Raw genomic sequence first — 27,530 nt, 5'->3', positions numbered from 1 at the left:
TTTTAACTCATTTCCTACTATCTGTTTTTGTCTTTCACAACCCTACCTCCAACAAAGTTTCTACTTTCATAGGAACTTTAACACACTGGATTGTGTGTCAAATACCCCATGCATGGGTGCCATGAAGCTTGTTTGTGTGGTGTTGCTGGATTGTGGCAACTTTTAGTCTGCATTTCCTCTGGACCATGAGCTTGTTCAACTGTCTTGTGTGAACTAAGATAATGTCCTGCAGCGCTTCCCAGCTGATGTGCCTTCTAAGGAAAGATTGGTAGGAGTGGGCCTTTCAAGGAAGCTATTCCGTCATTCCATATCTTTCTGCTGAGAAACTCGTGATAAGCTTCCAAGAAACCTCAGGATATCCTGGAACTATTTGAAAATGATGTAACTAGCACAAGCTTAACTTTTGAAGCAGCAGCACTGAAGCCAAAATAAAAATAAATGAAGCATGTTATCAGCATGCTTTGAGACAAAGACACATAATAAAGCTGGCTTCCTGTATTTACAGTTGGGGTTTTTGTTTTTGTTTTGTCTTTTGCTTCTTATGGAAAGTGAAACTGAAAACGTTAGGCATATTTCTTGACCACTGTAATACTCAGGTTACATTACAGACCTTATTTGGCATCCACCGGGAACTTCCCGGTGACAAAGCTCTACACAGAAGAACAGTGACTTGTTACCTTTTCCTTTTTTATTTGTGTATCTATTCATTCATTCCTTTATTTACCATATATGATCTTTTTAAAAAAAATCATATTTTTTCCCCCAACAGTGGATCTAAGCTGCAAGATAAAACATAAACATGTACTTAAGCTACAACATATTGCAGTGGCAAGTTTAAAAGGTCTAGATAAATAAAATGCTGTTGGTGAAAATAAAAGATGTTGTGAGGGAAACTTCTCTGGAAAGGGTGTTCCATAAATAGGGTGCTATAGCTTCAAAATGCCAGTGTTTTATTGCCACCCTCCTTACTTTACCTGGAACTTAGTGTGTGTCCTGGTCCAGCCTTGGAGGGCTCTCTCCACATCCCAGGAGGCCACTGACTTGATCATGTGATGCCTTCATGGAGTGCTGCTTGCAGAATTTTTGAACTTCTTGATGTGTAGATTCAATGGGCTACTAAGAGCCAACTAGTGTGTTCAAAGCATAAATGAGATTCTAACTCAGTGCTTCCTAACCAGCAGCTTACTTTCATCGCTCCTACATTGCACTAGAGGGATGTGGGTGGCGCTGTGGTCTAAACCACAGAGCCTAGGACTTGCCGATCAGAAGGTCAGCAGTTCGAATACCTGTGACGGGTGAGCTCCCGTTGCTCGGTCCCTGCTCCTGCCAACCTAGCAGTTTGAAAGCACATCAAAGTGCAAGTAGATAAATAGGTACCTCTCCGGCGGGAAGGTAAACGGCGTTTCCGTGCGCTGCTCTGGTTCGCCAGAAGCGGCTTAGTCATGCTGGCTGCATGACCTGGAAGCTATATGCCGGCTCCCTCGGCCAATAAAGCGAGATGAGCGCCACAACCCCAGAGTCGGCCACGACTGGACCGAATGGTCAGGGGTACTTTTACCTTTACCTTACATTGCACTAGTATAGTCATGAAGTGGCCTTTAGACTGAGGCATCCAGAGAATTATATCATAGGCCTTGGCACCATCAAGCGGAGAGACACAGCTCAGATCTTAAGCACCCCCTGTTTGCAACCTTAAATTCCGGCAAGTAGGCACAGCAGCCTTGCAGTGCTGTTCTTGAGCTCATGCCCCTGCCAAGTGGCTCCTCTTCCAGAGATGACCTGGAGCCCCCAGAAACTCGGGAACCAACAGCTGAAGTTCGTTCGGGACCCTCAGGGAAGACTGGAGAAGCTGGAAGCGGAGCAGGAATTTGTCTCTGCCTGTTTTAGTGACAGACATCATCTGTTTTCAGGCCAGCGAAGGTTTGGACTTCACGGATAGGAATGGTCGAGGTGTCATAATTACAGGCCTTCCTTTCCCCCCTCGCATGGACCCAAAGGTCATTTTAAAGATGCAGTTCTTGGATGAGATGAGGTCAAAAGGTGCCGCTGGTGGTCAGGTAAGAAGGGAGCCCTCCCATTGATATTATGGATATTTGTCATCAAAGCGAGCCCTACCATTAGGCAGAGTGAGGCAGCCACCTCAGGCTGAAAGTTCTAGGGGGCAGGTAGCTGTGATGAGGTGTGGGGGAGCTGAACTGTGTGTGCTACATGGCATGCCCTGCTGCACCCCTTAACCTAGCTTGGGTCTGATCCATCACCAGTGCTGAAATAAAGACAAACTAACAGTCCAGCTGGAATGGAAAGTGAGTGGGGCATCAAGTCCGTTGCTTCAGACAGCCAAGATTCTTGGTCTAACCCTGTTTGTCTCTGTTCTCATTGCAACTTTTCTCTGGAATTCAGTCCCAATTCCTTGGGCCACAGAAATATTTGCTGAAGGCTTCTATAACTGGCTTGGTTATTTATGAGAGAATTCTCCATTGGCTGCTGTTTCTTAAGAATTTGTAGACAGTTTGCAAGTGGCAGAGTTAACCTTGTATTAATGCATATCTAAAAGGAATGTTGCAAACGTCTGAAGCACAATGCACAGTGTTATTAATCCAGATAAATCTTCATGGCAAGGAGGGGCCAGCTGGCTGGGCCAGTGGGGTGTCCAGTTCCTCTTTCAGAAAAGAGGTGGTCCTAAGCTACAGAAATGGTGGGGAAGGGGAGAACCAGGGGACAACAGAAGGGCATTCTTTGCAGATGTGTTTTCAGGGCATCTCCTTAAAGGATGGTACTAATTTTGGTCTGGTGTTTGATACATTTTCTTTGACATTTAGTATTTATCTGGGAACAACTGGTACAAACAACAGGCATCTCGTGCAGTGAACCAGGCCATTGGTAGAGTCATCCGGCATCGACAGGATTACGGCGCCATCTTCCTCTGTGACCACAGGTGACCTTCCTTCTTGCTTGGGTAGAGTTCTCGTGTCCCCATCTCCGTCTACTTGAATTCTGTACCATCTGTGCCATCTCCTTGCTTTGCTACTGTGGAATAAGAAAGTAGGAGAAAATGGACAGTTTTCCAAATGGAGGAACGTAGAAGGTGGAATCGCCCAAAGTTTCATATTGGGATCTGTGTTTTTAAATTAGTTCATAAACAAGCTAGAGCTAGGGGAGAGTGGTTAGGTGGCCATGTTTTCTGATGATACTAAATTGCTCGGGGTAGTTAGAACAAAAAGATTGTGATGAGCTCCAAAAGAACCCTCGAAATCAAGTGAATGGGCAGCAAATTGGCTCAATTGGTGCACCTCTCTGGTTTCCTTGCTTGCCTTGTTACCGTGTAATTCCAATGTAATAGGCCACCATTGTGACCACCCTTGTGACTTCTTCTGAGCATGCTTGGTTCCCATTTTCAATCTGAGCTTGGATGGAAGAATGCAGGATGGCTGTGCTGTTCAGATTTATTTGTTTCTAAAGTGTCTGTTCTTGGGGAAGGGTTGAGTGTGTTCAGTTCTTTTGTTAATGTTTTTGTTTATTCTAGGTTTTGTGTGGATTTTTGTGTTCATATTTTTTAAAAAAAATTAATAAATTTCATATTTAAAAAATAGATGTTTAAATTACTTTAATAAAACAAAACAACAGAATAAAAATATATACTTAAAAAATTGTTACAGCAAAAAATAGTCTTGAGGCACCTCAAAGACTAACAAACATGGCAGAAGCCTTTTCTTTATTTTCGAGAAAAGGCAAGTCAGAGGTGACATGATACTGTAGAAGTGTGCAAAATTATGCACTGCATGCAAAAAGTGGATAGAAAAATGTTTTCCTCCTTTCATGTTACTAGAACTTGTGAACATTCAACAAAGCTGAATGTTGGACGATTCAGGAGAGACAATGAAAGCACTTCTTCATGCAGTGCATAGTTCAGCTATGGAATTGGTTCCAACAGGAGGCAGTGATGGCCACCAACTTGGATGGCTTTGAAAGACAAACCTGTGGAGGTAAAGGCTACCTGGGGCTACCAGCCACAATGGCTATTCTCTGCCTCCACAGCCAGAGGCAGTGTGCTTCTGAATACTGCAGGAGGGGAAAATGGTCTTATGCTCTGGTCCTGCTTTTGGACTTGCCTCAGGGCATCTGGTTGGCCACTCAGAGAACAGGATGCTGGACTGGACGAGCCGTAGGCCTGATTCAGCGGCCTCTTGCTTTCTTAAGTGATATTTAAAAATAATAATGTGCAACCACAAGCCTGCAGGGTGCAGCTGCGCCTGTGACTAGAACTAGGCAAATTAATGGGAGCAGCTATTCAGAGAAAGCTCTGAGTTGTTATTCTGGCCAGTGGAAAGGGAAACTGTTTACCCATGTATCCCTTGGTTCAAAACCAAAATAAAGAAAGAAATACGATCTAACCAAAATATTTCTCATGTGTTGCTAGACTGGGTTTCTAAATCCACATCAGCAGTCTTAGAATAATAATCCAAGTTAAACGTATTCTTTCGGGAGAAATTGCATCAACTTCGAAAACAGGAATGCTCTGACTGAGAACTGGGGGGTTCTATCTCACCGCTTGCCGCCATATGTGCAAAATGTGGGTTTTTCCCCACTGCAGTGACATCAAATGTGAAGAAAGTCACTAAACTGGAGTATGTGGTCCTTATAATTGCACTCCTATCATAAAGAGACAAATAAATTTATCTCTGTAGTACACCATCTAAAATGGGGTATTAGGTTATCGGCATGGGATGCCAATAGATGGAGAATGGTTTATTCAAGACTTACTTACTCATGCTGCATATTAATATCTATTCCTATATGGTGTCTAAGGAACACCTCCCACGTTTAGCGGGGATGCCCACAAGCCTGGAGTTTCTGCTCGAGGGCCTAGGGAAGGCTTTCAACACTAAACCCCTTAAAAGTCAGGTTGTAGTATTCTCTGCTGTGGGAGAGTTGAATCTGTTTCAGGCCACTCCCATGTCTGCAGGGTGGTTCTAAGTAACCCTCTGGGAATGCACTATTTATCTAAATGGAACCTGTAAATGGAAACTGAACGATTCCAGATGAGCTATTATCTGCAACTGGTGCTCTCTTCCTAGGAAAGGAATGGTTTATGAAACCAATCTATTTGTAACAGCAGTGGCAAATTAAAAAGCAGATCTCATAAGCTGTATACAGTGGTGCCTCACAAGACGAAATTAATCCGTTCCGCAAGTCTCTTTGTCTTGCGGTTTTTACGTCTTGCGAAGCACGGCTATTAGCGGCTTAGCGGCTATTAACGGCTTAGCGGCTATTAACGGCTTAGCGACTTTAAGAAAAAGGAAAGAAACTCGCAAGACGTTTCGTCTTGCGAAGCAAGCCCATAGGGAAATTCGTCTTGCGGAACGACTCAAAAAACGGAAAACCCTTTCGTCTAGTGAGTTTTTCGTCTTGCGAGGCATTCGTCTTGCGAGGTACCACTGTAGTTCAGTCAATCAATTAGACTCTTCGTAGGAATTGCAAAGGAGGCTGGCCTGATCCAGACATTGTGGAGGGTAGCCTGGTGATGACTACTTTATCTCCCACAGGTAGCAACCCCGCAAAAGGGGTTTTGGAGCTCTTAGCTAATTCATGTGTGATTTCTAGCCAGCACTTCAGTTGACTTCCTTATCCAGCACATGCAATCCCACAGTGTTTTGCAACTTACCATTTAACCTTTTGCTGTATGGAAGAATGAGACAAGTGTAAATGTAAGGATATTGTTTATCCTCTTCTGTTATTTTTGTGATGGGGATAAAATTATTATGGGGTGCTATATCCAAAGGTGTTTTCTTTTACCAATGGTTATCAGATGTTGCAGAGCACTTAGGCATCCAATTCCATCTTTCTTCTGGGTTGTTTTGGTGGGAAAGTGTTACAAACATTTCTAGGCATGTCCCGAAACTGTTTTTGACAGAGCTTACTAGTGTTCCTTCCCACTTTCCAACAGGTTCATGAATACGGATGCAATAGCCCAGTTGCCTTCCTGGGTCCGTCCTTACATCAAGATTTATGAAAAATTTGGGCATGCCGTCAGAGATGTGTCTCAGTTCTTCCGTTTTGCCCAGGAAACTGTAAGTTTCAAGAAATTATAGGCGAAAGCTATTAGTCTGCAAAATGTCTGAGAGTTACCTTATGACTAGCATTCCAGAGGCATAAGGCTGCCCAGCCAGTTGTTCACAGACTGCGTTGGGATCTGATACACTTTGGGGTTATATATATATATATATATATATATATATATATATATATATATATATATATGCTTTCGTAGATTTTCACGGGTACAGGAATGCAGGTTTTGGTGTTTTCGGGTGTCTTCCCGTGTAAGAGTCGGGGTGTCTGTGCGACGTTTCGACGAGGTCTCACTCGTCATCTTCAGGCTGGTGCTTTCGGCTTCTTGTTACTGGAACAGAGCAGAATCTGGTGTTTGAGTTCCTATAAATACTGTTGAGGGGTGTGGTGTATGGCCTCCAACGTTCTGGGCAGAGAGGAAGTTCCTAGATTAGTGTGCCTCTTCTTCTTTTGTTCCTTAATTACTTGAGGGATATCTTGAGTGATTTCATGAGTGATATTCTGAATACCACTGGGTGGGTCATTAAGTGTAGATTAGTTGCTAAAGCTTTTGTGTCTTGACCTCTTGAGCTTGTGAAGAGTTTTTCTGAGAAGATGGCTGTGCTGCATTTAGTTGTGCTCTGGCTTGGCTTCGTGTATAGGGGCGAGCTGTGGTTTTGTGCCTTGTGCCAGCCAGATCTGTGTAGGGATTGCAGGGGGGTGCAGCATCCGGAGGTGCCACTATAGTTTGGCTACTGGATGGAGTCTGTAATATGTCTGTGGAGAGGGTCTGGGTTTGGGTCTGGTGTGGTTGATTGGTGACGGCGTTCTGTGTGCCTCTGGTTCTGGTGTCGGTTTTTGTGGGGAGGGCTAATTTCCAGATGTCTGGCAGGCGGGACGTGTCGTCACGCTTGTTCATGTTGTGAGGGTGTTTCTCTATCTCGATGGCTTCCATGATTATTCTCTTGTGGTGATGTTCCATGTTAAAGAGCAATTTGGAATCTGCAAAATTAATTTCGTGTCCTGTTTCTTTCATGTGTTGGAAAAGAGAGGAAGTTTTTTCTTCTTTTTTGACGGCATTCTTGTGTTCTGCGATACGTGCATTTATTCGTCTGTTTGTTTGTCCAATGTACGTGGCTGGGCAGACTTTGCAGGGTATTTCATAGACCCCTTGGTTTTCCAGCTGGATTTTGTCTTTTGGGTTTCTGAGGATATTGGCTATTTTTTGGTTGGTGCAGAAGGCTGTTTTGATATTGTGTTTATGGAGGATTTTGCTGATTTTGTCTGTAGTGCCCTTGATATAAGGAAGGAGGGCCATGCCATTGTTTTCTTCTGTGTCTTGGTTTTTGGGGGGTGTTTCTTTTTGGATTAGCTTCGTAACTCTGTTTTTCTGGTATCCATTGGCGATTAACACATTTGAGAGATTCTGTAACTCAGTTGTCAAGTGGTCTTTGTCAGCCAGGCGTTTGGTTCTGGAGATGAGAGTCTTGGCTACGGAGTTTATTTGTGCAGGGTGGTGGTGTGATTGTGCATGTAAGTAGCGGTTGGTGTGTGTTTTTTTCTGGTAGATAGTGTGTCCTAGGGAGCCATCAGGTTTTTTTTTCTTGACGTCCTAATCTACAAAAAACCTGATGGCTCCCTAGGACACACTATCTACCAGAAAAAAACACACACCAACCGCTACTTACATGCACAATCACACCACCACCCTGCACAAATAAACTCCGTAGCCAAGACTCTCATCTCCAGAACCAAACGCCTGGCTGACAAAGACCACTTGACAACTGAGTTACAGAATCTCTCAAATGTGTTAATCGCCAATGGATACCAGAAAAACAGAGTTACGAAGCTAATCCAAAAAGAAACACCCCCCAAAAACCAAGACACAGAAGAAAACAATGGCATGGCCCTCCTTCCTTATATCAAGGGCACTACAGACAAAATCAGCAAAATCCTCCATAAACACAATATCAAAACAGCCTTCTGCACCAACCAAAAAATAGCCAATATCCTCAGAAACCCAAAAGACAAAATCCAGCTGGAAAACCAAGGAGTCTATGAAATACCCTGCAAAGTCTGCCCAGCCACGTACATTGGACAAACAAACAGACGAATAAATGCACGTATCGCAGAACACAAGAATGCCGTCAAAAAAGAAGAAAAAACTTCCTCTCTTTTCCAACACATGAAAGAAACAGGACACGAAATTAATTTTGCAGATTCCAAATTGCTCTTTAACATGGAACATCACCACAAGAGAATAATCATGGAAGCCATCGAGATAGAGAAACACCCTCACAACATGAACAAGCGTGACGACACGTCCCGCCTGCCAGACATCTGGAAATTAGCCCTCCCCACAAAAACCGACACCAGAACCAGAGGCACACAGAACGCCGTCACCAATCAACCACACCAGACCCAAACCCAGACCCTCTCCACAGACATATTACAGACTCCATCCAGTAGCCAAACTATAGTGGCACCTCCGGATGCTGCACCCCCCTGCAATCCCTACACAGATCTGGCTGGCACAAGGCACAAAACCACAGCTCGCCCCTATACACGAAGCCAAGCCAGAGCACAACTAAATGCAGCACAGCCATCTTCTCAGAAAAACTCTTCACAAGCTCAAGAGGTCAAGACACAAAAGCTTTAGCAACTAATCTACACTTAATGACCCACCCAGTGGTATTCAGAATATCACTCATGAAATCACTCAAGATATCCCTCAAGTAATTAAGGAACAAAAGAAGAAAAGGCACACTAATCTAGGAACTTCCTCTCTGCCCAGAACGTTGGAGGCTATACACCACACCCCTCAACAGTATTTATAGGAACTCAAACACCAGATTCTGCTCTGTTCCAGTAACAAGAAGCCGAAAGCACCAGCCTGAAGATGACGAGTGAGACCTCGTCGAAACGTCGCACAGACACCCCGACTCTTACACGGGAAGACACCCGAAGACACCAAAACCTGCATATATATATATATATATATATATATATATATATATATATATATATATATATATATGTTTTTTTAACATATCATTTTCAACATTAATTAAACATACTTTTACATCTTATACAGTTTTTTTGACTTCCATCAATCACATCTGAAAATTTTCCAATCTATTCACTTAATGTACATTTCTTACTTTCACTATTACTTTTAAATCTCCTAACTACTATCTCTATTCTTTCTCTACTTTGCAATATTTCATATATTTTTCCTTACAAAACTTCTTGTAGTCCTACTAGCGTAATTTGTTGACTACAGTTGCTCTTCAAATAGTTTGTATATTTCTTCCAGTCTTCTGTAAATCTCTGGCCCCGCAGGTTTCGAATCCTTCCTGTCATTTTGTCTAATTCTGCATAGTCCATTAATTTTGTCTGCCATTCTTCTTTCGTCAGAATTTCTTCTTGCTTCCATTTCTGGGCTAACAATACTCTTGCTGGTGTTGTTGCATATAAGAACAATTTAACATCTTGTCTATTAATATCATCACTTATAATACCAAGTAAAAATGCTTCTGGTTTTTTAAAGAATGTATATTTCAACATCTTTTTCATCTCATAATATATCATTTCCCAGAAGTTTTTTTACTTTCTTAACATTCCCACCACATATGATAAAATGTTCCTTATTTTTATTTACAACATTTATTATTTGTCTTATACATTTTAGTTAATTTCACGGGTGTAATATACCATCTATACATCATTTTCATCATACTCTCTTTCAAAGCATTACAAGCTGTAAATTTTATTCTTTCTTTCAACAACCTTTCCCATTATTTAAGCTGTATGTTACAGTGGTGCCTCGCAAGACGAAAAGAATCCGTTCTGTGAGTCTCTTCGTCTAGCGGTTTTTTTGTCTTGCGAAGCAAGCCCATTGATGGATTAGCGGATTAGCGCTATTAGCGGCTTTTAGCGGCTTAGCGGATAAACGGATTAGCGGCTTAGAAAAAGGGGGGGAAGGGGAAAAACCCCGCAGGAACTCGCAAGACATTTTCGTCTTGCGAAGCAAGCCCATAGGAAATTCGTTTTGCGAAGCACCTCCAAAACGGAAAACTCTTTCGTCTAGCGAGTTTTCCGTCTTGTGAGGCATTTGTCTTGCGGGGCACCACTGTACATCCAAAATCTTTTGCCCAGTGTATCATCACCAATTTCACTTCCTCGTCTTTCAGGTGCCATTCCAACAGTATTTTATACATTTTAGACATTATTTTACATTCATTGTTTAATATTTCTATTTCTGATTTTGATTTTTTATCATCAAATCCCTTCTCCTTTAAATCCTCTTTATACATTTCGTTGACTTGGCCATAGTTCATCTGGGGTCTGATACACTTTGGCTTAGCAGCATGCTGTTCATTTAGAATAGTCGGAAGAGGTGTAACACCCTAATGTACAAAGTAGCAAAAGGCTTCCCAATGTTGGCCAAACTTTTTACAAAGGAAGCTTTATGCTGCAGCTTTTTTTTCTCCAGATGTACAAAATTGTACAGTTCCAAATATAGTGTGAAAATTGTATAGTTCCAGATATAGTGTGAACCTTGGACTGAATAAATATTGCATGCATCTGCAGAAATCTCTTGCTTCTTGAATTTTACATATGTAAAGTGGCTTAAGATCCTAATCTCTCACCGTTTTCTCACCATGTGAGAGAGATCACAATTATTTCTATTTTACAGATGAAAATACAGCACAGAGGGAGTTTCCAACAGCATCTTTTTGCTGCTCAGCTGTTTTGATCGGGTGCGGTGGGGGGGGGGAGACCTATTAGCAAGTAGGATACACCATGTAGTTTTCTCTTTATTAGTTATTTTCTTTAGTCACTAGTTGTTGTTTCTTTCCTTTAGTTAGTCTGGCATAGCAGCTCTGTTACCAAATGGATCATACACTTTGATTTTAGTGAACTCCAAAAGACATACCCCCCCAAAAAAGGTTTTAACTGTTCTATGGTGTTCATGCCTATCATGGCATATTAATTCTAGCCATCTGGCTTCTCATTTCACCAAAACAGAATGTTTTATTTATTTCATTTATATCCTCACCTTTTCCTGAAAAAACCTCAAGTTGACATTTGTGGTTATCTTCTTCGCCCCACCCTGAGAAACAATTTCTTCACAACGGCCCTGTGAGATAGGTTAGGCAGAGAGAGAGTGTCAGTGAATTCCATGACTGAACACTGATTTGAAATTGGGTTTTGCCAGTCTTAGCCTAGAACCATTACAGCACAAGGACGTTCAGCACCAGCAGCACTTCCTATGAGCAGTCCTAATCTGGCTGCTTAGGGCCAAGCTAGACACAATGGCATGCACACCTTTTCTATTCAGGCACCTCTCCTTTTCTCATATAAATTGGGGGTGTGTATGTATTTTACATCAGATAAAACAGCCTTCATCAATCTCGCACCTTCTGAAAGCTTTGAACTACAACTTGCACCACATGGTTCCAGTTACAGATAGGTAGCTGTGTTGGTTTGCCATAGTCAAAATAAAAAAAAAAATTCCTTCCAGTAGCACCTTAAAGACCAACTAAGTTAGTTCTTGGTATGAGCTTTCGTGTGCATGCACACTTCTTCAGATACACAGTATTTGAAGAAGTGTATCTGAAGAAGTGTGCATGTACACGAAAGCTCATACCAAGAACTAACTTAGTTGGTCTTTAAGGTGCTACTAGAAGGATTTTTTTTTTTAAACTTGCACCACAGTTCTGCCTTCTTGCTAGGATCAGCTTTTTCTCTCTTTTCATCCTACTGCCTTGTCTTGGCACTGGTCCAGAGCCCTCACGGCCTTCCCTGATCCAACTAGCATGAGGAGAACTGGATGTCATTAACATGCTGGTGGCACCTTCTCCCCAAAGTTCTAATGACCGTTCCCAGTGGCTTCATATGAAATAGCATTGGGGAGTGAGGAGTGCCCTGCAGCAGCTCATAGCATAACTGCCAGGAGGCCCAAAAGCACTCTCCCAGTTCTACTTTTTGGACTCAGGCCCATAGCTAGGACCAGAACCACTGTAACACAGTGACCTCAGTTCCCATTCTACAGAACCATTCCAGGAGGATGCCATCGTCAATGGAATCAAAGGCTGCATAGCCCTCGAGAAGCAGGAGCGAGGTTGCACTCTCCCTGTCTCGCTCTCTGCAAAAGTCATCCATCAGTGCAACCAAGGATATCTCAGACCCATGGCCAGGCCTGAACCCAGATTATGATGGATCTAAAACAATCCCCTTCTTCACTGCTTGTACTTTATCCCAATCTGGCTCACGTCCATTATTGGGGGTGGGGGGAAGCAATGGGAGTTCCAACGCCCCTCCTATGCTTCTCCTTTTGATGGAAACAACACACACCCATCCACCCACTTTAGAGATGAACAGCCCAGCAGGCACCTGGCTAAACAAACACATTTGCCATCATTATGACTAGTTTCATCCTAATTCTCTGGGGTGCAACTGGGATTCATTAGCTATAAAACTTGTCTCAGGCATGAAGCACATTGTTCTGTAAATCTCTTCAGACAGCAGTTTTTAATTACAGCTAAAGTGAGGGGTACTAAGCGACTGTAGATGGACCTGTGGTCTGAGCTGATAGAAGGCAGCTTCTTATTCTCCTCCAACCAGATTCTGAGATGGCTGTCACCATCTTGTCCTGCCCTTGGCTTTCAGCATTCATTTGATTACTGTTGGCAAGAGAATGATGTAATGGGTAGATCTTGGAGTAACCTTTTCAGGATCAGAACTGTCAGGTTGTTAATTATATTAACTGTCCTGTTTTACATAATTTCACGCTATAGTCAGATGAGACGTGGTTCTTTGCTAAGGGTGTGTGTCTCCTAGACTAGAATCATAGAATCATAGAATCATAGAGTTGGAAGAGACCACAAGGGCCATCAAGTCCAACCCCCTGCCAAGCAGGAAACACCATCAGAGCACTCCTGACATATGGTTGTCAAGCCTCTGCTTAAAGACCTCCAAAGTAGGAGACTCCACCACACTCCTTGGCAGCAAATTCCACTGTCAAACAGCTCTTACTGTCAGGAAGTTCTTCCTAATGTTTAGGTGGAATCTTCTTTCTTGTAGTTTGGATCCATTGCTCCGTGTCTGCTTCTCCGGAGCAGCAGAAAACAACCTTTCTCCCTCCTCTATGTGACATCCTTTTATATATTTGAACATGGCTATCATATCACCCCTTAACCTCCTCTTCTCCAGGCTAAACATGCCCAGCTCCCTTAGCCGTTCCTCATAAGGCATCGTTTCCAGGCCCTTGACCATTTTGGTTGCCCTCCTCTGGACACGTTCCAGTTTGTCAGTGTCCTTCTTGAATTGTGGTGCCCAGAACTGGACACAGTACTCCAGGTGAGGTCTGACCAGAGCAGAATACAGTGGCACTATTACTTCCCTTGATCTAGATGCTATACTCCTATTGATGCAGCCCAGAATTGCATTGGCTTTTTTAGCTGCCGCGTCACACTGTTGGCTCATGTCAAGTTTGTGGTCAACCAAGACTCCTAGATCCTTTTCACATGTACTGCTCTCAAGCCAGGTGTCACCCATCTTGTATTTGTGCCTCTCATTTTTTTTGCCCAAGTGCAATACTTTACATTTCTCCCTGTTAAAATTCATCTTGTTTGTTTTTGCCCAGTTCTCTAATCTGTCAAGGTCGTTTAACCAGTTCTCTAATCTGTCAAGGTCGACTAACCTTAGACTTTCTTACCAGTATAATTAGATGGGCCTCATCTCATCTTGGATGGGCCACATATGACTTGTGTCATGCCAGAGGCTCATCTATACCATGCGTCTTGACAGAGTCGTACAATCAACCCATGCCACCTCATTACTGGTATCCCTTCTAGGCATTATCATAGTCCCACAGATGTATAGCCCATTTTCCACCTAAATCTAATATATTAACCATGTCATTTCTCAACACACTTCTCCATATTATGCTGTTGTGTCTTAACCTTCACTATTTTTACCATGTTTTTAAATTAAAGTATGGTTTAACATGAACGAGCAATTTGCTATTATTGTACACTGCTCTAAAGTCCCACAGTGTTTCTACCAGACTCCTCTCTTCGGCATATTGGGAAGAAACAAATCAGAGGCTGGCTTGTTACATGCAGACCTGTGCTCATGGTTTCTTCGTTTGCTCACAGACCCATGATGGTTACCCAACATCCTTGGCTTACCTCCATGGTTTGTAAAGAGGCAGACACATAATGGCAAGCCAACCTCTCATTGGTTTACTCCTTGGTGAAGTGATGAAGTAAGAGGTGTTGCTCATTCATATTAAACCATAGTTTAATTTAAAAGAAGGCTTTAAGCAGGGCTTGTGAGCACAGTGCCCATGGGTGGGATGGTGCTCTAGAGATGGTGCTCCCTGGTGCCCACAAAGCCTCTGAGTGCCACTCACCCTACTCATTGTTCCCCTGGTCATGAGGTGTGAGGGCTGTTGCCTTTTTCTCCCTTGAAAAGTACATAGAGCTGGAGGAGGAAGTTGGAAGAGTGATGGTCTTTCTCACTTCCTCTTTCAGCTCTATGGCTCAGATTAATTCCACTGGGTATGATTTTTACCCAGATCCCTTGGAAAAGCAAAGGTTTTTTGTGTGCACTTTCTGTCTCCTGCGGACGAAGGAGGGAGGGGAGAAGGGAACATAGAATCATAGAATCATAGAATCATAGAGTTGGAAGAGACCACAAGGGCCATCGAGTCCAACCCCCTGCCAAGCAGGAAACACCATCAGAGCACTCCTGACATATGGTTGTCAAGCCTCTGCTTAAAGACCTCCAAAGTAGGAGACTCCACCACACTCCTTGGCAGCAAATTCCACTGGAACAAAGTGGGTGGTGCCTACAGCACTTGCTCAAAAATGCAAAGGCCTTAAAAAGGTTGGTGACTCCAGTTTTAAAGTGACGTAGAGGCTGTAGAGTTCAAGTCATAATATTTAGGCAGGTTCTTAAGATGTTGGAAGTTGAGCGTTTTACATTTTTTCTTGCGTAATGCTTCCAATTTCTGTGCAGGTACCTCCTCCCCCACTTCGAGACCCCTCTTGCACCACCACTGGAGAAGAAGGCAGCCCTACAACTTCGGCTTCATGTGAGAAGCTCCTTTCAGTGACCAAAGCCAGCAACACGGACAACCATGTTCCTAGTTTGAAAAGGAAGAGGATTGGTAAGCGGTTGCCTTTTCCTGTTGTTGAAAATAGGCACTGGAATAATCTCACCTCAGAATCTTAAAAAGGCAAGGTGTGCTGAGGTCATAAAATGTCAGCCAAACGAGCTAGGGAAAGTTGAAACACCGAATATTTGTCTGAAGGCAGTTCTGGCATGGGGGAGGGCAAACAAGCCAAGGCTTGCGAATTGCTGCTGTTAGATAAGACTTCTCATGTAGATAGAAGCTTGTAGCATTTATGGGTATTCTCCAGGACTTGGTATTATTTATGGAACTGCAGGTGACATCAGTGGCTAGGAGTACCTCTTCCCATCTTCATTTTGTTCAGCAGCAGTGTTTAGAGAAAACAGACGTGGCCTGAATTACACATGCCTTGGTTGCATCTTGGGTAGATTACAGCAACACACTTTCGTTGGGCTGCCTCTAAAGACAGTATTTATATCTCACCTTTTAGACTAAAACCCTCACAAGGCAGCTTACAGCAGCCACAGCAATTAATAATAGTATGACAGACAATAAAACACAGAAAACAAAATCAGTGCATCAAAAATTAAAGTAGCACCAACTAAAACATGAAGCCAGATAAAGGCATCATTGAAAAGCAAAGTGGAATTAGAAAGTTAATTAAGGAACCTTTTTTAATGTCACCAATGAAGGGCCCATAAATAACTACTAGCGGAGGGAATTCCACAAAAGTAGGGCCACCACTGAAAAGACCCTATCCCTTGTATGTGATAAACTGATGCTGTTTAGTGATAGGCTAGAAAGAAGGGCCTTTGAAGCCAATATCAGGAGCCAGTCAGGTATAATATGGGCACAGATTTTCCTTCAGGTAGTCTTATGCCAAATTAAAACAATGTAATTTAAAACAAATCACAATGAGGTATCTAGAGCCAAACATATAGGAACAGACCATACCAAAATAAAACATAATAAATTAATATCACAAAGTATTAATATCCAAGTAACACAAATGGATTTACATACTTCTGTACTTTATTAGCATTTGAGATCAGTTCCAGCTTAATTATTACTTCCCCCGCAGCTGTGGTTTCCTTAAAGGAAGTCAGTATGAACCCATAAAAAATGTTAATCACTTGTGTTCTCAAAAAGGTGGTTTCCATGTATTTAAGACCAGCGTCAGCATTTAGTCAAATATACCAAATGCACCAGAATGATTTGAATGGGGAGAGCCTCTAGATTTACCATATTTAACAATGCTCAAAAGTCCTCTATGCAGTCATATATTATTCAGCTGTCTCTTTTGAAAACTTCTGCAGGAACATAATCTTTACCATAATAACAAAACTTTCCCTAAAACTTAATATATACATGCTTTGCTTTTAGTCCCAGATTTTTGTTTCATTTCCTTGTCCATGGATGGAGAGGGCATCTTTCTGACACTTTAGTGGACTGAATCTTGCTGCCAAGTCCTTCAAACTTCTGCTTTATTGTTTGTTTAACTTTCAGACTGCCCTTCATCCTGAAGGATACCAGGGTGGTGCACAAATAAATGCACATTAAAAATAATGATGATGATGATGATAAACACTTTTAAATACCCCTTATCTGCCCAGTTGATCACTGCACTCTGAAAGTGAGGACTTCCTGAATTACCATCTTATCAGGTTTCCTTATCAGGAAATCCCTTCTGCACAATTTAGGAATCTGCTCATTAGTGTTATGGCATCTGCATTTTGGAATTCCCTCCCTATTATTATTTCAACTTATACACCGCCCTATACCCGAAGGTCTCAGGGAGGTTCACAAGAAGACCACAACTTATAAAATCAAACCAAAAGCAGTAACCCAATAACTCCCCCTCCAAAAAAATCCACATTCTAAAAGGTTGTTGGATGAATATTAGGCACCCTCTCTGTGGTTGTTTTCAGTGAGATCTCCAGGCTGATAGTTGATAGACTGATGGACATTTTTTGGGGATCAAAACTGGGAAAGGGGGGGGTGAGAGTTTTGGAATCCAAAGGGTGTATAATTATATGTTGTCTTTCTGTTATTTTGTTTTGTAATATAAAAATTGGGAAATTTGTGGAAGGGAAATTGGGTCGACCTTAGAAAAGGGTGTAAAGAATGAGTATCGTTGTTTAAATTGAGGTCTATAAGTTAAAATTGGTTAATTAAGATGAATTAAGTATAATAATAATAAGGTAAAAGTTGGGGATAAGAACTTGCTGAGCTAACTATTGAAATTGGAATACAAGTAGGAGAGGTGTGGGGAAGTCAGGGAAAGATGTTAAGAAAAAAAGGATCCGAAACTATACTTGTTATTTGTGTTGTGTTTGTTTGTGTTTCTGTGTTTGTTTAAAAATTTGTGAAACTTTAATAAAAATGTATATAACAAAAAACAGTGTCTACTGAAAACCTTCCTCTTTCAACAAGCTTTTTAAGTGGGGATACTTCCTAGTCTGCAGCTGTATTAGAATTTTTTGTAAGATCTTTTTATTGTTTGCTTGTTGCTCACATGCTCAGAACATTTTGGCCCCAGCTGAATTTGAAAATAGACTTCTTGCTGGTCATGCTTTTAAAGTGGAGGATGCTTACCTTCCAGAGACAGAAATTGGTATAAATTTTAGGATTCTTCTCATTTTATTCTGAACGTCTAAACTGGATATACTCTTCTTTTTACTTCTCCTCCTGTCTCAAACTGATCTAACCCTGAGCAGAGAAAAATGAGTAGGGACATTCAGAATCTAGTTACTTACAGGCTGTGTATCTTGTCTCAGATAATGGAGTGGCCAACCTGTGTGTAGAGTATGACCAAAGGCCGTCCACCTCACAAAGACAACCTGGTAGCCTCTTGGCTGCCCTGGAGTGCAATGAAAAGAACCGCGGAGAGGCAGGTGAGGAAGACAGCTTGCCAGGAGAGGAACAGGTATGAGAGCACAGTTTGAATTTCTAGTCCCTGATTTCTCCCCACCCTCTCCCCAAACAGGTAATAGACTAGTGTGCTTCTGTTAGGCAGAGATCTCGGGCTACAGAGGTGTCACTCAAGCACCACTTTTTACATGCTACAGTGAACACTACGAGTACACCTGGGTGTACAGGTATGTGCCTAAGATTCCCATGAGCCAGGGCTTCTCAGTTTTCTTCAGAGCCTGCATATTTCTTGTTTATTATCTCTTGACAAACAGTATCTGTTTTGTTTTACTGTCATAGACAGAGTCATATAACAGCACTATATTGTTGGAATGAGGTGTGTCTATTCAGTTTTCTCAGATTCTTAGATTCTCAGGTCAAAGCCAGCTCTTCTAGACAAGGCACTTGAGGTCCATTTATTGGCTCTCCTGTCCCTTTAATTTGTAAAGGTAAAAAAAGCAGGTGGGGAGATAATTCATAGCATAGTGCTGGAGGAAGGGCAGGGGTTAATTCTTTCCCCGTTCGCTGTTTTCCAGATAGAAATTGCCTGTGTGATTTGACCCGCTGGGGAGAACTTAAGCATATCCATGTGTTTTCTCTAAAAGGGTGTTTTCCCACTCAAGGAGTGGGGTGAGCAGGGTGTAAAAAAACCCCAAAACACATCCAGTATTATGGTTGCAATCTGAATCTTCCTCACCACACATTCACTTATCCCTTAGTTACTTAGACCCTCGTACCTATGGGACTGCCTCTCCTGGTATGCCCCGCGGAGGACCTTAAGGTCCATGAATAACAACACTTTGGAGGTCCCGAGCCTCAGGGAGGTTAGATTGGTCTCAACTAGGGCCAGGGCCTTTTCAGCACTGGCCCTGACGTGGTGGAACGCTCTGTCACAAGAGACTAGGGCCCTGCTGGATTTAACATCTTTCCGCAGGGCCTCCAAGATGGAGCTGTTCCGCCTGGCCTTCGGCTTGGACTCACTCTGACCCCTTATATGGGATTTGGTATATAATTTTTTTCTTGGCTTTTTTGCTGGCCCATGTAGGACCAGCATGGTTAGCTGGCTCAAGTGAATATCTGATGTTTCATCCCTTTAATGGTCTTGATTTATGGGCTACTACTAAAATGAGGCTGCATTTTAAGCTGTGTTTTAATTAACTGTTTGTTTGTTTGTTGTTGCTATTGCTTTTCAGTTACGTTTTATTGCAATTCATATTTGGTCTTATTATTAAATCACACTACTTGATAGTATTGGCTCTGAGTTGACCTGATTTTTTTCAAATGTTAGCAGCCTATTTTTTATTTCTGTCTCTGTTGAACTCCCACCCACCCCCTGACCCACCTTGAATGTGAGGTTACTAGGAGATGCAGAAGAGATTGACCATAGCTTTGAAGTGCTAGCATTACTTTCCAGTCAGGAAACCCCACATTTCTAAACATTGGCTTGCTTTTCCGCCACATCTCCAGGACAATGACTTCCCTTTGTTCTCCATTAAGTGGGTGTCTTCCCAGAAATGTGAACATCCTTTCATGCGCGGCATACCTAGTCAGAGCAAAGATTGTTTTTGTGTTCTTGAGCATTGCTGGGAGGGCAAGCCCAGCCTTCAGTGCGGAATTCTTCTGAAAGAGAGGGAGGAGATTGCATTAACTCTGTTAACATTTACAGGCAAAACGTTTGTCAACTCTTTCCCTTCGATATGAGAAGAAGCTCATGGATGAGCAGAAAGGAGGCAGGAAGAAAATCAAGATAGTCAGCAATCCGGTATGTTTCAAGGAGTCAGCGAGCTTTACGAGAAATCAGATAATAGGAGAAAGATGAGAGACCCCCTTGAAGCCAAATGCAGGTGTTATTGCTCAGTCCTCAAATGCTTCATTGTTCAAAAAGCACAGGTGGCCTCTTGAAAATGGGGATCTCTAAAAGCCAAACTGTAGATGAGTCATTTGGGGAAACCTTTGGCATAAAGGTTTCGGTTAGTAGTGGGAAACTATTTCCATCCCAAAAGCCTCATTCTTCGGCAGCCTTTCAGGGGCCTCATGCCAGTGTTAGGTGGGGCCAAGTGCTAAACCAGGCACAGTGGTGCATGGAGCTGTTACCTTTGCATGGTAGGTTCCATTCCAGCCATGCAGAAGTCAGAGGTTTCCATACACACACACACACACACCCTCTCCATCCTCCTTCCAGGCAAACGAGTCATTCCAGGCAGGGAGGTGGGCGAAGATACTCAAGGAGGGCATGGCATGTGGGACCAGTGGGACCCACGGAGGGTCATGGGCCACATTTGGTACCCAGGCTTCTAGTTTCTCACCCCTGGTTTATTTCCTGAAGCTCATCTCCTAAAACCTTTTGTTTCCACAAACCTTCCCAGGCATTTAATTATAACATGCAATGTACCATTGTTTTTAAATTGTCGCTCTTGTTTGTAATTTAAAAACTATACATGACCTTGTTTTTTAATCCTCCCTTTGTTGATATTTTTAATGAATTTGCTGGTGTTTTTATACTGCAGGTATTTTTAATTACTATTTTAGATTTCCCTGTGTAGAACAAAGAAGAAAACTGCTTAGAGGTTTTCTATCAATTAAATGGTATATACACTTAGTTAAATAAAATAAAGCAATTCCATCTCCCCTTCGTTGCTTCGGAGAAGGGAGAACTCTTCTTCCCTAATCATTTGTTACAAGGAAGAAATTGGGTCCGGAGAAGTGTGTGCAAAAAAGAGCTTGCTTGCGGATCGTGCTTACTTAAATCTCTCTCTCTTTTTTTCAGTTTCAGCAGGCTGGCAAAGCCCAAGACCTCTCAGAGACTAAAACTGCCAGGGCTGCAGCTTTCATTGCAACCGTGAAGCAGTCTTTGAGCCAGCTGAATTTTAACACGTTCTCAAGGGCTCTGCAGCAGTACAAAACCACAAACGACTTCAGTACTATGTTGTGCCAGATGAGCTCACTTTTCGTGGAAGACCAGAAAAAACATGTCCTATTGCGAGGTATTGTGGCCCCTGGACATCTCTTCTGGGCACCTGCTGATTTTCATGCACAAATTATTATGGTTAATGAAAGGTCTTCTGCAAAGTGCAATGCAGGAGACATAACCTGTGTGCTGGTTGCACTTTTTAATTATCCTTTTATTGTTAAAATAAAAAAAATCCTTCCAGTAGCACCTTAAAGACCAACTAAGTTAGTTCTTGGTATGAGCTTTCGTGTGCATGCACACTTCTTCAGATACACTGAAACAGAAGTTGCCAGATCCTTCTATATGGTGGATCTGTATAGTGGATCTGTATAGTGGATCCTTCTATATAGTGGATCTATATAGAAGGATCTGGCAACTTCTGTTTCAGTGTATCTGAAGAAGTGTGCATGCACATGAAAGCTCATACCAAGAACTAACTTAGTTGGTCTTTAAGGTGCTACTGGAAGGAATTTTTTTATCCTGACTCTTTTAGGATGCAGATGCATGTTCTTTCTGCTTGGTTATATAGGGGAGGGGGAAATAGTCCCAATAAGTTTTGTGATCTAAAGCAGACACAAGGAGACATCAGAAGGGGGGAAATGGAGGTATTGGGACAACGCCGGATAGACACCTTGGAATAATATCAATAAAAATAAAATAATCAGGCCAATGGCCTAACCCTTTTGTCCATGTGTTATTAGAAGATGTGGTGGTGGCCACTGGCTTGGATGCTTTTAAAAGGCGATTGGACAAATTCATGGTTGGAGGAGGGTGGTCTTTCAAAAGCTAACAGTTGTGATAACTAGATGGAAGCTCCAGGTTCAGATGTGGCACGCCTCCAGATACCAAAACAGGGAGAGGAGGAACGATGAGGGAGCTCTTGCCTTTATGGGCTTCCCAGAAGCATCTGTCTGGCCACAGCTGGAAATGAAATGCAGGACAAGACAGAGTGACCCTTGGATCTAACCCAGCAGGGCTTTCCTTTTGAAGATGGTTTTGAAAGAAATTTGGTAATAGCGGCAGTTTCCCATCACTTGTCAGAACTTGAATAGACTGTAACATGAGCTATGGAACGTTAATCACAAGGTGGCAAGCCGCCTTTTGTCAATGTGCTACTGTTGTTCCCCGAAAATACTTTGGAACAGGCAGGTGGGGGTGACAAATTTCTAGGAACGTATTGATGCCTTCCTGAACAAAGCACCTTTTCAGTGTTTGATTCTATGAACTTACCCTTCCTTCTTTTCTATGCAAGAATTTTACCAGTTTGTCCGGCCGCAGCACAAAAAGCAGTTTGACGAAGCTTGCTGTTCCCTGACGGGAGTGGGCTGTGGCTACAAACCTGAGCACAGCCTGAAGCTGGAGGAGAGGTTGCGGCTGGCCAAGAACCTAGGTGAGAACAGCCTTACTTTTGAGGAGTTGGCAGCCCTCTGAGAGTTCCTGCCTCTCTGTATGTTCTCAGTCAGGATCAGGGAGGGATTCTTGTCTTTAGAATGCTTGCATCATTGCTCTGTCATCCCAGGTTGCTGCCCATCTGATCATTAAGTCCTTAAAGATCCTAGTGACTGAAGGAAAGAGCTGGGGTCGAGGAATAACTTCTAAGCCACAGCCTCTGAGCAGCCTTGGCCATTACCTCCATTGCTGCTAGAGTAGCCTAACAGCTGAAGGGGCAAGTCTGTTCTTATTTAATGACCCAGAGCCAGGTCTTCATAAGTTCACTCTCATAGCCATACATACCGGAGTTGCCAGTTGGAATGCTCCAGTTACAGATAGGTAGCCGTGTTGGTCTGCCATAGTCAAAAAAAAAAAAAAAAAAAAAAAAAAGATTCCTTCCAGTAGCACCTTAAAGACCAACTAAGTTAGTTCTTGGTATGAGCTTTCGTGTGCATGCACACTTCTTCAGATACACTGAAGCAGAAGTTGCCAGATCCTTCTATATAGTGAGAAGGTGGGGAGGGGTATTACTCAGAAGGGTGGTGGGAATCGGAGATTGGCAGATAGCTGAGATGAGCCTGTTGACGACTCTTAACGACTGTAATAGGTCTTACAGGAAAAGGCAAGGGGTGAGAAGGTGAGAAATGGCTTAGTCATGTATAATGAGATAAGAATCCAATGTCTTTGTTCAGACCAGGTCTCTCCATGGTTTTAAGTTTGGTAATGAGTTGCAATTCAGCAGCTTCTCTTTCCAGTCTATTTCTGAAATTGGAATGCTGTTCACTTAGGATTGCAGGAAGCTGCCTTACACCTAATTCACCTAGCTCATTGTTCCCTGCACTGACTGCCAGCAGCTCTCTGGGGTTTCAGGAATTGAACCCGGAACCTTTTGCAAGCAAAGCATGTGCCCTGCCAACAAGCTACTTCAAATTCAAAAATCCTTTATTAGGCATAGCAGACCACACATTATCAAACAGACACCGTATACAAATTGTGCAAAATACGAGCTCAGCATAACAAGGCTTGTCCCAGTCAGATCTTTAACTCCAAAGGAAATCAATTTGCATAAATAATACAACACAACACTACCACATCACCAATCAATTAAGAGAACCACTAAATCTCTTTATAATGGCCCAATCTTTCTACATGGACAGCACCCAAAAATTCAACCACTATTAAAGTAATTTGATCATTCCTGTCCAAAAGCAGGTCCTGAACCGTTGGTATCCTAGAATTCAGCGTATTGAGTTGTAAGGCCTCGAATAATTGTCTTCTGGCATAAATGCGAAAATCACAAGAAAAGAAAATATGCTCCAAAGTATCAGGTTCCTGTTTACTACATTTGCAGAGACGCTCTGATTCTGGGAGAGCTAAATATCTTCCTTTCGCTATCATCGAGGGAAACATATTAAACTGCCAACAAGCTATGGCAGCTTCTTTGGAAGAAGTGCTAAAGACCCTCGGTGTCCGTGCCGTTGCTAGAAGAAGCTTATGCCTGGTATGGTTAGTGGATATAACATAGGAACAACCTGGCAGCACCTTAAAGACCAACTTGAGTCCTAACCATTTTGTGGAAGTTACAGATAGGTAGCCGTGTTGGTCTGCCATAGTCAAAATAAAAAAATTCCTTCCAGTAGCACCTTAAAGACCAACTAAGTTAGTTCTTGGTATGAGCTTTCGTGTGCATGCACACTTCTTCAGATACACTGAAACAGAAGTTGCCATTTTTCACCCTCTCACCCCTTGCCTTTTCCTGTAAGACCCATTGCAGTCGTTAAGAGTCGTCAACAGGCTCATCTCAGCTATCTGCCAATCTCCCATTCCCACCACCCTTCTGAGTAATACCCCTCCCCACCTTCTCACTATATAGAAGGGTCTGGCAACTTCTATTTCAGTGTATCTGAAGAAGTGTGCATGCACACGAAAGCTCATACCAAGAACTAACTTAGTTGGTCTTTAAGGTGCTACTGGAAGGAATTTTTTCATTTTGTGGAAGCTGTCAATCAGGGACAGGTAACCTGTGATCCTCTAGATCTTGTTGGATTTCCAACTCCTAGCCAGTAGTTTAGCTCCTTCCTATAAGTCCTAGCCAAGGATAAAAGCCTTCTTAGTAATAACTCTGGGGTGCACCCTACATATTCCATTTAGGGGCTGTATTCAGTTATGCCTAACCTGGTAGGACCTTGCATTGCATCATGGGTTTCTTAACTCTGTGAGAGTTTCTTCCTTAACAAAGGACAGGTTTCTAGAGCAGCAAACACGGAAATCATCTCTCTCCACTTTCTCTGCGCCATGCATAACTTTAAAAATCTTGATTATATCCTCCTTTGCTTGCCTTTTTTTCAAAACTAAAAATCCCCAGATGTTGTAACCTGGCCTTTTAAGGGAGTTGCTCCAGCTTGCAAGAGGAAGAAAATCACCCCGTGTCAATTTGACTTCAAATGTTTCCCTAAAAGTAATTAAAATATTATATAAACCCATGGTCCCACTGGTTTCCTACCTGGACCCTGAACTGAACTTTCCAGTCTCTTACTAAAGCTCCATTTGGCTCATTAGACCAAAGTTCCATTGAATTTCCCTCCTAGAATATCATTCTCCACCCAGAACTATCCTCTGCTGGGTGGATAGCACACTTGGTTAGACTAGAGCCTGGTACTGATAACACCAAGGTTGCAGGTTCGATCCCCGTCAGGGTCAGCTGCACATTCCTGCCTTGCAGGGGGTTGGATTACATGATCCTCAGGGTCTCTTCCAACTTCATGATTTACGGTATTTTGGATGTGTCCAAAATACCATAAATCAGTGACTAATATATGATATGTCAGTGACTAAGATGCTCTTGTCTTCCATTCCATAATCTAGCTTTTCTGTGGTGAATTCAGTCTTTCATAGACCTCAGGACCTCTCCTTTGCACTGATAGGAAATACTCCCACAAAAAATCTGTTGCATACTCAATATTATACTGATATTATATTGGCTCTGCCAGACCATTTCAGCATACTAGTTCTGTTTTTTGTTCTCTAAATGAGTATGTCTTTCTCAGACCTAATTGAGGAGGCTTACTGCAACCATGACCAAGTGCCATTTGGGAGCACTGCTTCCTCAGCAGCCTTGTGGTGCCGAAAAGTACCTCAAAGGTCATCTAGCAATGCAGGAATCTCAACTAAAGCATCCATGACAGATGACCACCCAACTTCGCCTAAAATCTTCCAATGAAGGAGAGTCCACCACCTTCCCAGGGAATCCATTCCACTGTTGGACATCTCTTACCATCAGAAAGTTCTTCCTGATGTTTCATTGAAATTGAAGCCGTGGGTTCAGGTCCTGCCCTTGGGAGCAAGCAAGAACAATTGAAGATGGCTATCAAGTCTTCTCTTTTCCAGGCCAAACATATACAGCTCTCTCAACCCAGTCCGATTGCCTTGCCATGCCACTGGAAAACTACCCTTCAGATGGGCACCAATTGTACTTCTTATTGTACACCACTTTGGTATTGTTTTAATGAGATACGGTATATATGGCATACAACTATGTGGTATATTTTAAATAAAAATGGTCAGAATTGGCCTCCCTTAGGAAGAAGTTGTTATTCTGTTCATTCTTCCTATTGTTTGGGAAAGGGATTTTCCTGTCATTTTAGGATTAAGAATAAAGTTACATTGCAATGACTTCGTTGGACTTCCTTTCTTTTGTTCTTAAAGTACTCTCAAGACTTCCCACCTTCATTCAAGCAATTTTTGTATCTCGTTCTCTTTGATATTAGAGAAGAAATGTGATGAGAAAACCACCTTTTCAGATGGTTCAACTGGGCAGCTGAACACTGGGCAGCATTTGAATAAAGGAGGTTCCCACCTAACTTTTGGGTCGGACGGTGCAGGTATGCTTCCTGTAAAGAAATGCATAAAGTATGTTAATGGCAGGAGCAATAAAACTTGATTTTACTTCCTGTATGTCAATGAAAGTAAAGAAAGAAAAGTGGTCCCTTGAGTCAAACCTTCACACGCTCATTGGGCTGATATTAAGATCACGAGATTGCACACAAACTCTCCCCCCCCCCCCGGCATCGAACAACCCTATGTTTTTTATTTTATAATTGTAATGATTATTTTTTTTTACTTAGTTGTATTTTAATGGCTTCTAACGCAATCATGAGATGTTTGGGGTTTGTTGTGAAAGGCAGCAAATAAAACAGGGATGGGGAACTTGTGGTCCTCCAGATATTGTAGTTCAGCAACTCCCAGCATCCCTGACCACTGGCCATGTTGGCAGGTTGGATGAGAATTTGATTCCCACAACTTCTGGAGAACCGGAGGCTCACTAACCCCAATATCAGGGTTAAGATTAAATAAATCTGTGAGTCACTTTTGACTCATTGAGTTAGTTTTGACTCACACATGATTTGCGTACCCTGTACATGTTAAATTTCTTTTTTGTTATCATTTTTCAGCATTGCACATCCATCACTAAGGAGGAAACTTTTCCTATGGCTTACATCAGTGTGTATTAAGAGATGTTGGGCAGGATGCAAATAAATTGCTGTGCTAGCAAAACAGGATCCCACCTCCTCCAAAAAGGGGGGAAACCCCAAAAACCCTAACAAGGAACATTCTTAACTTTGCTTCATCCATTTCAGACGGCTACATTTAGGATCCTGTCCTTATGTGACTTGCCTTGTGCTTTTTAACAGGAGGAAACAGTGCCTGTGTGACTGCTGAGCCCTCCCAAAAAATGCCCAGCTCCCTAAAGGAGAGCCGTAACCAAATAATCCGATCAGCCTACCTGAGTGACCTCAAGGTGGCTCTGGACCAAAGCAGCTTCAGCAGTTTCTTTTCAGCACTGTCAGCATACAAGAAGACTGATGACTACGATGCCATGGTGTCTGTGGTTGCAGCCCTCACCACAGAGAAGCCAGAACATTTCCATCTGCTACAAAGCAAGTATCTGCCTGATTGTTTCTCAGAGTGTCTTGCTGCCCGCAGAACTCTGCCCTTTCCACCCACATGTCACTAAGCCTGTTCCTCAGTGTGGTGGGGCAGTGAGTT

The 27,530-nt window shown here is 42.5% G+C and overlaps 1 protein-coding gene across 5 annotated transcripts in view; it reads left to right on the top strand.

The window, feature by feature from the left end:
- RTEL1 (regulator of telomere elongation helicase 1) overlaps positions 1 to 27,530 on the top strand; it is a 78,973-nt gene that overhangs the window by 42,586 nt on the left and 8,857 nt on the right. For 4 of the 5 annotated variants that reach the window (XM_082225824.1, XM_082225826.1, XM_082225823.1 and 1 more), the window contains 10 exons: positions 1,911 to 2,057; positions 2,820 to 2,935; positions 5,945 to 6,068; positions 15,079 to 15,229; positions 17,971 to 18,119; positions 19,770 to 19,865; positions 20,877 to 21,087; positions 22,306 to 22,443; positions 26,252 to 26,365; positions 27,176 to 27,421. In XM_082225824.1, coding sequence (XP_082081950.1) covers positions 1,911 to 2,057; positions 2,820 to 2,935; positions 5,945 to 6,068; positions 15,079 to 15,229; positions 17,971 to 18,119; positions 19,770 to 19,865; positions 20,877 to 21,087; positions 22,306 to 22,443; positions 26,252 to 26,365; positions 27,176 to 27,421 — 1,492 coding nt within the window. The remainder of the gene's footprint in view (positions 1 to 1,910; positions 2,058 to 2,819; positions 2,936 to 5,944; positions 6,069 to 15,078; positions 15,230 to 17,970; positions 18,120 to 19,769; positions 19,866 to 20,876; positions 21,088 to 22,305; positions 22,444 to 26,251; positions 26,366 to 27,175; positions 27,422 to 27,530) is intronic. The other variant, XM_082225825.1, reaches the window with a different exon arrangement.

The sequence above is a fragment of the Podarcis vaucheri genome (assembly GCF_965113315.1).
Source record: "Podarcis vaucheri genome assembly, chromosome: 6".
NCBI classification, from domain to species: Eukaryota; Metazoa; Chordata; class Lepidosauria; order Squamata; family Lacertidae; genus Podarcis; species Podarcis vaucheri.
The sequence above is the reverse complement of the archived record's forward strand: the minus strand, read 5'-3'. Positions and strand labels throughout refer to the sequence as shown.